This window comes from Schistocerca nitens, chromosome 2 (assembly GCF_023898315.1).
Source record: "Schistocerca nitens isolate TAMUIC-IGC-003100 chromosome 2, iqSchNite1.1, whole genome shotgun sequence".
Classification (NCBI taxonomy): Eukaryota; Metazoa; Arthropoda; class Insecta; order Orthoptera; family Acrididae; genus Schistocerca; species Schistocerca nitens.
This window is the reverse complement of record NC_064615.1, coordinates 948,450,390-948,463,049: the sequence shown is the minus strand read 5'-3', so window position 1 is coordinate 948,463,049 and position 12,660 is coordinate 948,450,390. Positions and strand designations below refer to the sequence as shown.

At 42.5% G+C, this 12,660-nt stretch overlaps 1 protein-coding gene across 1 annotated transcript in view; it reads right to left on the bottom strand.

The window, feature by feature from the left end:
* The window catches only part of LOC126235466 (protein Wnt-10b-like), a 676,160-nt gene extending 671,207 nt beyond the window's left edge, over positions 1-4,953 (bottom strand). The window contains exon 1 of the mRNA XM_049944188.1: positions 4,908-4,953. Within this exon, the coding sequence (XP_049800145.1) occupies positions 4,908-4,953 (46 nt within the window). The remainder of the gene's footprint in view (positions 1-4,907) is intronic.
* Positions 4,954-12,660: the final 7,707 nt, after the last annotated feature.

The following is a 12,660-nucleotide window of genomic DNA, read 5'->3' as shown; positions in this document are numbered from 1 at the left end:
AGTTCCACGACGTTTGCAGCTGCATAGACTATCAGCTCGGAGACCATGGCTGCGGTTACCCTTGACGCTCCATCACAGACAGGAGCGCCTGCGATGGTGTACTCAACGACGAGCCTGGGTGCACGATTGGCCAAACGTCATTTTTTCGGATGAATCCAGGTTCTGTTTACAGCATTATGACGGTCGCATCCATGTTTGGCGACATCGCGGTGAACGCACATTGGAAGCGTGTATTCGTCATCGCCATACTGGCGTAACACCCCGCGTGATGGTATGGGGTGCCATTAGTTACACGTCTCGGTCACCTCTTTTTCGCATTGACGGCACTTTGAACAGTGGACGTCACATTTCAGATGAGTTACGACCCGTGGCTGTACCCTTCATTCGATCCCTGCGAAACCCTACATTTCAGCAGGATAATGCACGATCGCATGTTGCAGGTCCTGTACCAGCCTTTCTGGATACAGAAAATGTTCGACTGCTGCCCTGGCCAGCACATTCTCCACATCTCTCACCGATTGAAAACCTCTGGTCAATGGTGGCCGAGCAACTGGCTCGTCACAATACGCCAGTCACTACTCTTGATGAACTGTGGTATCGTGTTGAAGCTGCATGGGCAGCTGTACCTGTACACGCCATCCAAGCTCTGTCTGACTCAATGCCCAGGCGTATCAAGGCCGTTATTACGGCCAGAGGTGGTTGTTCTGGGTACTGATTTCTCAGGATCTATGCACCCAAATTGCATGAAAATGTAATCACATGTCAGTTCTAGTATAATATATTTGTCCAATGAATACCAGTTTATCATATGTATTTGTTCTTGGTGTAGTAATTTTGATGGCCAGTAGTGTATGTAAAAAACAACAAAATTTCACAAAAACAATTCTTCCTTTTTTCAGACAAGTTATGCATATTATTATTACTGACAACGGATCCAGTTGTATAAAAACGTTGATAGGCATAACTTTTATACAGCACATGTTATTAATTTTGCACTCTCATATTTCACTGAACTTAAAAGTATGTGAACACTCAGAATGTATACCTACGAGCCGCCACTGCCTTTACAGCACTTTCGCGTTAGGATTCTGAAGGGTTAAATGGCGCAATGCTTATTGTTAAGACTTCTTGACAAGGCTGCTACGACTAGTTTCCTGTCGGTTGGAAACGATATGCCGTCAACCACACTGCCCAAGCAAATATGATAATCACAGACGAAGTAGGTTGGGGAAGCGCCAGTAAACCCCTGATTCCGTAAAGACTCAAATTCCTATGTATAAAACAGCTGGAACGTCTGGTTACTTCACAAATGAGTTAACGTGTTAAATATTTGACGTTCAACACATAAGCGACGTAAGTGTATGAAACGTTTGAAAATATTTTTAAAGTTTGTTGGAAGCCGTCAAGTGTTTTCTTTCTCCAATATTGGATAAATAAAGTGTGGGTAATTTGCGCACGAGAGTAACTCTGTGACACGTATCCTACAAAAGAAGTATTATTTTACTTTTTATTATTATTTATTATTACTTTTTACGTGGAGGTCAATGTAGTGTTTTCACGGTCAGCGACCCCTCAAAGAATAATGATCTTGAACAGCCATCAGCAAGACAGCAGTCACACGGATTCCATGAAACCGATGAACAGCCGGACCCCTGCTAACAATCATGCACAATTTTATTTCCGTACAGTACGTGACGATAAGTTAAAAATTCGTATTCCCACTGTCTAAGCGATAAAACAGTCGAAGGCGACAAAGGAGGCGACATACTGTAAGAACAATTTGATAACGCTCTCATTGAGCTATGGGAGAGGAAAGCAACGAATATCGGTGACATTCCAGTAAAAATACTGAAGAATGCTGGTAACAGCACGAAACTGATTAGATCCAGCTACAAGACAGCAATGAAAATGATGCTCCTGAAACAGAGACGTCAAAGATTCTCATAAGTACACACATCAAAAGAAGTTTAGCATCGCCTCGGTTCCAAGATTTCTGGAACCTGAACAGAGAATTGGAATAGAGATCAATATAAACATTATTTCCACACTTTTTATTGCTCATAAAAACCATACATTGCATGTTGTACCACCATACAGCGAGACCTTCAGAGGTGGTAGTCCAGATTGCTGTACACACCGGTACCTCTAATACCCAGCAGCACATCCTCTTGCATTGATGCATGCCTGTATTCACCCTGGCATACTATCCACAAGTTCATCAAGGCGCTGTTGATCCAGATTGTTCCACTCCTCAACGGCGATTCGTCGTAGATCCATCATAGTGGTTGATGGGTAACGTCGTCCATAAACAGCCCTTTTCAATCCATCCCAGGCATGTTCGAAAGGGTTCATGTCTGGAGAACATGCTCGCCACTACAGTCGAGCGATGTCGTTATCCTGAAGGAAGTCATTCACAAGATGTGCACGATGGGGGCACGAACTGTCGCCCATGAAGCCGATATGGTTGCGCTATCGGTTGGAGGATGGCATTCACGTTTCGTACAGCCTTTACGGCGCCTTTCACGATCACCAGCGGCATACGTCTTCCCCACGTAATGCCACCCCATAACAGCTGGGAACCTCCACCTAGCTGCACCCGCTGGACACTGTGTTTAAGGCGTTCAGCCTGACCGGGTTGCCTCCAAACACGTCTCCGACGATTGTCTGGTTGAAGTCATACGCGACACCCATCGGTGAAGAGAACGCGATGCGGCATGTTATAGGGTCCATCTGTACCGTGCTGCATGGTGTCGTGGTTGCAAAGATGGACCTCGCCATGGACGTCAGAAGTGAAGTTACGCATCATGCAGCCTGTTACGAACAGTTTGAGTCGTAACACGACGTCCTGTGGCTTCCAGAAAGGCATTGTTCAACAAGGTGGCGTTGCTGTCTGGGTTCCTCCGAGTCATAATCCTTACGTAGTGCTCATCCACCCTTTGGGTGACCTGAGAGAGGAATGTCATCGACAGTTCCTGTCTCTCTGTTTCTCCCCCATGTCCGAACAACGTCGCTTTGGTTCATTCCGAGATACCTGGACACTTCCCTTATTGAGAGCCTTTCCTGGCAGAAAGTAACAATGCGGACGCGATCGAATCGCTTTATTGACCCGTCTAGGCATGAATTAACTACAGATAACACAAGCCCTGTACCTCCTTCCTGGTTCAAATGGTTGAAATGGCTCTGAGCACTACTGGACTTAACATCTGAGGTCATCAGTCCCCTAGACTTAGAACTACTGAAACCTAACTAACCTCAGGACATCACACACATCCATGCCCGAGGCAGGATTCGAACCTGCCACAGTATCTGTCGCACGGTTCCAGACTGAAGCGCCTAGAAACCCTGCGGCCGACCCTTCCTGGTGGAATGCCTGGAACTGATTGTCTGTCAGACCCCCTACGTCTAATAGGCGCTGCTCATGCATGGTAGTTTACATCTTTGGGCGGGTTTAGTGACATCTCTGAACGATCAAAGGGAGTGTCTCTGTGATAGAATTTTCACAGTCAACGTCTATCTTCCGGAGTTCTGGGAACCGCCGTGATGCAAGACTTCTTTTGATGTGTGTATAATTCCCATGACGGTTTAAATGAAGCTGGAGGTTGTGCTGAGAGAAAAAAAAGTTTGGATCAGGAGGGGATTACGAACGAGAAAGGCTTTCCTGGCACTGACGTTTCTTCTTAAAAAGCAATTACAGAGCCGTAAACCAACTTACGTTGGCTTTGTAGACCTGGGAAAGACATTTGATAATGTTATTTGACAAGAGACGGTCAGATAACAAAAATCAGGTATAAAGTACAAAGACATGCTGTTGATCCTCATCTTCTCCAAGAAATGTGATTAGGAATTTTCATAACGAAAAAGAAGCAAAAACTGGTAAAGGAGGAATGCAGTTACATGCTCTCTCTTCTTACATTCACTGCTTGCATCCAGGAAACTGTAGACCAAGCTCGCGAAACAACTGGGTGGAAATCAAAATCAACAGACAGAAAGTACACAAGTTTTGATATGCAGATGATATTACTGTGTTCACAGAGACGAAAGAAGATTTAGAGAAGGTCGTCATCACAGTAGAAAGGACTGTTTGTAACCGCTGCAGTATGAAAATAACAAGAGAAAAACTAAAGTGATGGTATGCCTTAGTGAAGAAGAATATCGACCTCTCAGAATGAGAGGAAGAAGGCAGGAGAGATAAATGACAGAGGAATTTATGTTTTTTGTGAAGCAGGATTAGAAGGAATAGTGGAACCCAGAAATAAATCGTGCACAGAATACAGCCGGCCAATACTGCATTTCATTTGATAAAGAACGTCATTATAGAAATGAGGAACTTATAGTGAAACTTGCCCAACAGGGAAACAAGAAAGAAGTTCTGGAGATTGAGGATCAGCTGAAGAGATAGTTACCAACGAAGAGATGCTGGGAAGGATACATGAAACCAAACCTCTCTGGATACACACCCAAACAAAATGAGACAAACCGATTGGACAAAATTTAAGACACAATAGAAGCAGTCACTAATGTAAGGCATCACCGAGGAGAAGCAAGGATGTCACACAAGTAGCAAATTTTGAGTTATGTAGGGTGGGCTACGTACGCGCAAATGAAGAACCAGAAGAATTGAACATCGTACTGCTACAAACTAACTTCAGGACTGAGTACTAAAGTTAATAATTACTAACAGATGCTATGCAGTTTGATTTTTGAACCATTATCCGGCTAAGAGAATAAACTTTATTCAAGATATTATAGCCACCCATCATAGTTGTCTTTTATTAGCGTCGTTCACATAAAAAAACCACTGCTTGAACTTCATGTCTTTAATGTATCTTGCTGTTCCAACAGTTTCTGTTTCAACATAACTTGACTTCTTTCTAAAATTAACGCCAAAGGATCCTGCCACGACTGACTGCTCCCAGCTGCTTCCTTGTCTTCCACCGCCTGCTGGATGTTCATTTTGGATTGTTGTGTCATTGCAAATTGCTATAGGAGTCTTACAGTGACACAGAAAACTTTAAAACTGGCCTAAAAATTAGTTATTAATTACACAAATTAATTCCTGTAGCTGTAATTAAAGTCCTTGCATTTAAAAACCATTTTACGCTCGATTCTCATTCAAAAATGGTTCAAATGGCTCTGAGCACTATGGGACTTAACTTCTGAGGTCATCAGTCCGCTACAACTTAGAACTACTTAAACCTAACGAACCTAAGGTCAACACACACATCCATCCCCGAGGCAGGATTCGAAACTGCGACCGTAGCGGTCGCGCGGTTCCAGATTGTAGCGCCTAGAACCACTCGGCCAGCCGGACGACTGATTCTCATTCCTCAAGGAAAAGACATGAAATAAAAAAACATACAATGATTAACGTACTGTACAATAATGCGGAAATACGAAGGTTACGATGCAAATTTTGTAACACAAATTAATGATTTAAGCACAGTCCTGCCATTACGCCGATAGATTTATACTATCTCCCTAACCTTACATGTAAATACATACATCAGAAAAAGTGTTGCATCACCTAGGTTTCCAGAACGCCTGAAGATAGACGTTAACTGTGGATATTGTATCACAGACACAGTCCCTTTGACTGTTCAGAGATGTCACTAAACCCGCCCAAAGATGTACACAACCATGCATGAGCGGCGCCTACTAGACTGACGGGGTACGACAGCTGATCAGTTACAGTCATTCCACCAGGAAGAAGGTATACGATTCGTGTTGTCTGCAGTTCAACCATGCCTAGAAGGTCAATACCGCGATACGATTGCGTCCGCATTGTTACTTTGTGCCTCTAAGGGCTCTCAACAAGGGAAGTGTCCAGGCATCTCGGAGTGAACCAAAGAGATGTTGTTCGGACGTGGGGGAGATACAGAGAGACAGGAACTGTTGATGACATTCCTCGCTCAGGTCGCCCAAGGGCTACTACCACAGTCGATTACCGCTACCTACGGATTACGGCTCGGAGGAACCCAGACAGCAACCCCACCATGTTGAATAATGCTTTTCTGGCGCGTATGCCTTCAACCACACAGTCGTCGGATATGTGTTTGGAGGCAACTCGGCCGGGCTGAACGCCTTAGACACAATGTCCAGCAAGTGTAGCTAGGTGGAAGTTCCCTGCTGTTATGGGGTGGCATTGATTGGGAAAGACGTACGCCGCTGGTGGTCATGAAAGGCGCCGTAAAGGCTGTACGAAACGTGAATGCCATCCTCCGTCATATAGCGCAACCATATCGGCTTCATGGACGACAATCCGCGATCCCATCGTGCACATCTTGTGAATGACTTCCTTCAGGATAACGACAAAAAAAAAAAAAAAAAAAAAAAAAAAAAAAAGGTTCAAATGGCTCTGAGCACTATGGGACTTAACATCTATGGTCATCAGTCCCCTAGAACTTAGAACTACTTAAACCTAACTAACCTAAGGACATCACACAACACCCAGTCATCACGAGGCAGAGAAAATCCCTCACCCCGCCGGGAATCGAACCCGGGAATGATAACGACATCGCTCGACTAGAGTGGCCAGCATGTTCTCCAGACATGAACCCTATCGAACATGCCTGAGATATACTGAAAAGGGCTGTTTATGGACGACGTTACCCATCAACCACTCTGATAGATCTACGTCGAATCGCCGTTGAGGAATGGGACAATCTGCGCCAACAGTGGCTCGATGAACTTGTGGATAGTATGCCACGGTGAATACAGGCATGCATCAATGCAAGAGAATGTGCTGCTTAGTATTACAGGTACCGGTGTGTACAGAAATCTGGACTACCACCTCCGAAGGTCTCGCTGTATGGCTGTACAACATGCAATGTGTGGTTTTTATGAGCAATAAAAAGGTTGGAAATTATGTTTATGTTGATCTCTATTCCAGTTTTCTGTACAGACTCCGGAATTCTCAGAACCGAGGTGATGCAAAACCTTTTTTGATGTGTGTATTTTAAGTAAATTCTGTGATGGTCTTGTAAGACAATGTGTTAAAGAATTAATTACAGATATTCCCAGTCGCCTCAAAAACAGAAAGGATGTTAATCAGTTGGTGGGCTCAGCGTAGTAATATGTGGGCCAGATATCAAACCCTGTAACTCCTCGTAGAGGCTAGAATCATGCATATATCGTGTACAGCAGACTCGACCAACGTTCAAGCTCCTTAACACTCCAACCCGATGTAATGCAGTCTCCTATAGATGGTTAGTGGAATAAAAAGTCGGCCGGCCGAAGTGGCCGCGCGGTTCTGGCGCTGCAGTCTGGAACCGCGAGACCGCTACGGTCGCAGGTTCGAATCCTGCCTCGGGCATGGATGTGTGTGCTGTCCTTAGGTTAGTTAGGTTTAACTAGTTCTAAGTTCTAGGGGACTAATGACCTCAGCAGTTGAGTCCCATAGTGCTCAGAGCCATTTGAATAAAAAGTCAGGGAATTCAAGTTGCCTCAGCACCAGTTTCGTGGGTCCGGCTTTTGTTGTAAACTTCTCAGTATTCCAAGAACTGTTTCTTACAGCACGTAATAACAACAGATGATGATTCTTCTCGATAGCTAAAAGTTTATTAATCATATATCGCTATTAGAGACTCAACTAAATCACGTCTTTATCCAAAGCATCATCGGACACACTAAACAAGGAGCAAACGTACAGTGCATGGAGCGCATAACAAGACTACATCGAAACCACGTATAGTCTTTGGTCCCCACAATAGTGTGCTGAACCCTTTCGTGCTTCATGGAACACATGTGTTCCACTAAAGTAATACGCAGTTTTAAGCACTGGGTGGTCTATATCTCATATTTGTGTAACTCTAGGATATGGCGAAATGCCTTTGGAACTTGGAAAAAAATACTACGGACCATGGGCTAGGGTATATAGAAGGCTCAGTGTAATCAAATGGAGCGGCGTGCGTTTAAAGTGGCACAGGGCGTTTGCTTGAAGAAAACCAGACCAAATCATCATCTTCTCCACTCCAAGAATGTCCAAAGTAACTAATTGTGTTTTCTTACACATCATAAACATTATTATGAGTCGTTACTACACTCCCCAGTAATTCTGCTGGTTTGTATATAATTTGAAGGATGTTGGACGTATATGACCTAGAAAACTACACAGATTGTAGAAGATATTGGCGTGTGGTGCATCAAAGCCACCTCCAAATGTTATGTGGAAACCTTGTACGTGATATTTCATGTTTTCATTGTCAGGTGAGTAAATGCGTTCTGGTACTTATTTAAAAAATGGCTCTGAGCACTATAGGACTTGACACCTATGGTCATCAGTCCCCTAGAACTTAGAACTACTTAAACCTAACTAACCTAAGGACAGCACACAACACCCAGTCATCACGAGGCAGAGAACATCCCTAACCCCGGGTACTTATTTTTTTCCGTAGTTGTAATCCTGAAAAAATCGCTCTAAAATTATAAAAATAACTCCGAAACTCCTAGGTTTACATGAGAACACGGATCTAGTTAGGTTCGTGGCATACGTATGTCCCACTTCACCGATTTTCAAAATCAATCGATTAGAAGTTTTTGTTAGTGAAAGTATGTTATTTGTCACCAACGAAGACAGTTTTTGACATCTTTATTTTACTAATACACGCAAAATTAATTTTAACTATGAAAGTGTTAAAATACATTTAATTACAGGCTTAGTCCTTTTTTGACACCCAAGGCTAATGTCATATCAATTCGTAAATGTTACTCTACGTTATTTAAAAAACAGATATCAAGATCACTTTTGTTTGCACCAACAACTTAAGGAACAAACTGGTGCATGACATCTATGAACCAACGGGGAAACTGAACAAAACAGAGATGCAGTCGCTACAGCAAATACTAGATTGGCCAACTGAGCGGAACTTTTAAAACTTGTTTTAGACAACACATTGACTGTTCCCAACTCGATAAAGTTAATAAGTCATCTGTAGTAAAACATATAGGCGGAACAGGAGATAATGTTGCAATAGAGAACGATTTTAAAGCACAGTGTACATAAAGCTGCAAAACTGACATCTTTGAGGAAATGGAAATATTCATCCATAGCCAAAAGTGAGAAGAAAAGGGATCCTAAACGAAATTACAGAATTCGAAAATGCCCATCTCTTTACCAACTTCAATTCAATATTATCAAAATTAAACTGAGAGCGTGTAATTATCATCATAATCATCTTGGACAGTTTCCAGCCTCTGGCTGGCTCCATCGTCTTCTGTCTTGCCACCATCTCTCCGTCTTCACCTTGGTCCAGTCTTCTCCTTTCCTTTAGACGCATTCCTCTAATCCTTTCAGCCACTTGTCTCTCGGTCTTCCTCTTGGTCTCTTTCCTTCCAGTTTCATCTCGTGTATCATCCTGGGTATCCTCTCCTCCTCCATTCTCTTAACGTGTCCAAACCATCTCAGCCTTGATTTCTCTATCTCCTCCTGTAATGGTTCCACCTTCATTAACTCTCTGATCCTCTCGTTTCTTAACCTGTCTATCTTTGTCACTCCAAAACTGTTTCTCAAGAATTTCATCTCACTAGCTTGTACTTTGTTTTCTCTCTTCTTTTCATAACCCAGGTTTCTGATGCATATGTCAGGATCGGGACATAGTATGACCGGTACATACCCTTTTTACTGATATGAAGTGCATCCTTCTTCCATATCACGCTTCTAACACTCTTCCGAAATGCTCCTGCTTTTCTCCCGCGCTCGTTTATTGCTGTCGTTTTTTCCATCTTCCTGTATCAGGCTTCCTAGGCACTTGAAACTCTCCACTCTCCTCAATCGTTCCCCATCAATTGTTATTCCAGTTTTTCCTCTCTCCTTCTTTCTTGTTGTGATAATCATCACACTCTTTTACTAAATTTCATCCCATACTCTTGTACTGTTCGTTCCCATACGTCCAGCTGCTCTTGTACTTTCTCCACATCAGATCATCTGCAAACACCATAACTTCATTTTCCTTTCACCAATTACTTGTGTTACTTATTATATCATCCACCACTACAATGGAGAGTAATGGAGAAAGTGCACTTCCCTGCCTCAAACCATTCTTCTGTTCAGTCCAAGCTAATAACCTCTCTCCTCCCACTTTCACACAGCTCACACTTCCATGGTACATCTCCCTTATTCTCCATATAATCTGTTTTGCCACTCCTCTGTTCTCCAGAGCTTTCCCCACTTTTCTTCTACATACACTATCATACGCTTTTTCAATGTCCATGAAGGTCATTAGAAGTTTTATTCCATATTCATAGTGCTGCTCCTGCAGTTGCCTTACAGCAGAAATTAGATCCACCGTGGACCTTCCTATTCTGAAGCCATGCTGCTCTTCTCCCATTCTTCCTTCTAATTTTGCCTGAATTCGTGCTTCCAAAATTTTCTCAAAAATCTTTGCACAATGATTCATCACCGTTATCCCCCAATAGTTCTTGCACTCTTGTCTATTTCCCTTCTTAAAGATCGGGACAATTTTTCCCTTCTTCTAGTCTTCTGGGATCATCTTATGTCTCCACACAATTTTCATTACTCGATATAGCCATTGTATCCCCACCTCTCCTGCTGCTCTCACCATCTCTATACTCAGCTCATCTAGACCTGGTGACTTCCCTCCCTTCATCTTGCCCAATGCCTCTTCCACTTCCCCCCACTTACGGTCTTTTTCTATTTGCTGTTCCTCCTCTTTTTTTCTCCTCGGCTTGTTTCTCCTCATACAGGTCTCCTTTCAGGTTCAGGAGTTCTTCAAAATACTCCTTCCACATATTCTTGAGTTCCTCCTTATTCTCTACATCTTGTACACTTTTGTTCACCATTCGAGAATAATCTGTCGCACCGTTCTTCCTCTTATTTTGAATCTTCGCTATCCTCCTTTACTATCCTTCACTCCTCACTGAGAGTGTGTATGGATCTGTATTCCAGCAATATCACTGCAACGTTTTAACATAATTTTGTATCATAATTTTTTACATAGAACTGTCACAGTCTTCATTTCAGCATTGTCAAAATAGACAAACCATTGAAAATTGTGAATACATGTGAATCTGTGTCCCAGCAATATCATTGCAATTCTTCAAAATAATCCCTTACTATGATTTTAACATAAAATTGTCACAGTCTGTCTTATTGTAAAATATTTCGTCGACCAACATCAGAGATGCGACAACCAGCTATGAGAAGGACATTGCAACTTAATGACAATACTAGGATCGATATATCGATGGTTAAGTCGAAACAAGTTTTGTTTTGACTGCCGTCTTGTTGCTTGTAATATCGTGTTTTAAGTACCTGTGCAAATTTATGAACAGTAGTTAGCAATTTCAAAGGAGCCACAGCAACGGAAATTACTGATCAAACCATAAGAAGACAGTCACTTCACCTGTATAAAATGAGTGATTACTTAAAAATTTGATGTGAACTGCATACCAACATACAAAGTGAATTTTCACCTGTTATTAGCCTTCCCTTTCTCCACACGATGACCACAGCACATGCGAAGATCCAACGAAACAAATTTAATTTCTATTTGTACTTTCGTTATACGTTTTTGTAATGCTATTATAGCCTGATACTGGGTATATGCCTCAAAAAACGTAGCTTCATTGAGTAGTTTAAATGTCAACAAGATTTTGTGACAAGTAATGGTCTCTGAAAGACCTTTTCATACCTTTGAAACAGTCACCTTCGTTGAATAGTCAATATGGCTTTAAATAAGCCCTGAAGTTAACAAGTAGAATGATGTTAGTTGTTGCAGGCGGCGGGCACTGGAGGCAGCAGAGCAAGAGCAGGTGTTTGCCAAACGGCCCTGTTCGAACGGGTCTGTGTAGCCACCTGATTGGTCGCTAGAGCTGCGTATTCAAAATACAGTTTGCAGATATGCTTTACTGTGCAACCAAAGATGTGACTTCCACAGCAGACAAGAGCACTGAACGAGAGTGTTTCGTAACTTGTATAACGATACATGATATGAAAGATGTGTCTAACAGACTGCTTTCAACATGTAGCTCCTACAATGCTGTGGCAGAAGTGAGACCTTCCTCTCAAACTGAGTCAGGAAAGAAAAGCATTTGCTGCTTTTGGTTAAACCAGTTGTTACGAGTGCATTTTGAAAGGAGAATAGTGTTGGCTCAAATGGTTCAAATGGCTCTGAGCACTATAGGACTTAAAATCTGAGGTCATCAGTCCCCTAACTAACCTAAGGACATCACACACATCCATGCCAGAGGCAGGATTCAAACCTGCGACCGTAGCGGTCACGCCGTTTCATACTGAAGCGCCTAGAACCGCTCGGCCACACCGGCCTGCGAGAATAGTGTTCAAAAAACAGAAAAGTGGGCGGTCAGCAGAAGACAACTCACGATGAAAGTGTTTTATATTTACATTAGGTGGGCCAGAAAACAAAAAACATTTTTTTCAGTATTTGCATTATTGTTGGCTACCTCAAATCCAATTGCTTCTAGTTTAGTAATTACATTTTTAATAACTGAAAAAACGAACATCATCCTGAATAGTACGAATTGGGAAGATACTCACTAAATCTTCGAATACTGGATCAAAAAAATATATGCACTCTATGAACAAGATAACTTGTCTATGTTAAAAGAACCGCCTACTACATCTCATCCTTTATAATCAAGGTGAGACTTCAAATGTATCTTGTCTGCAGTAGGACAGTTTTG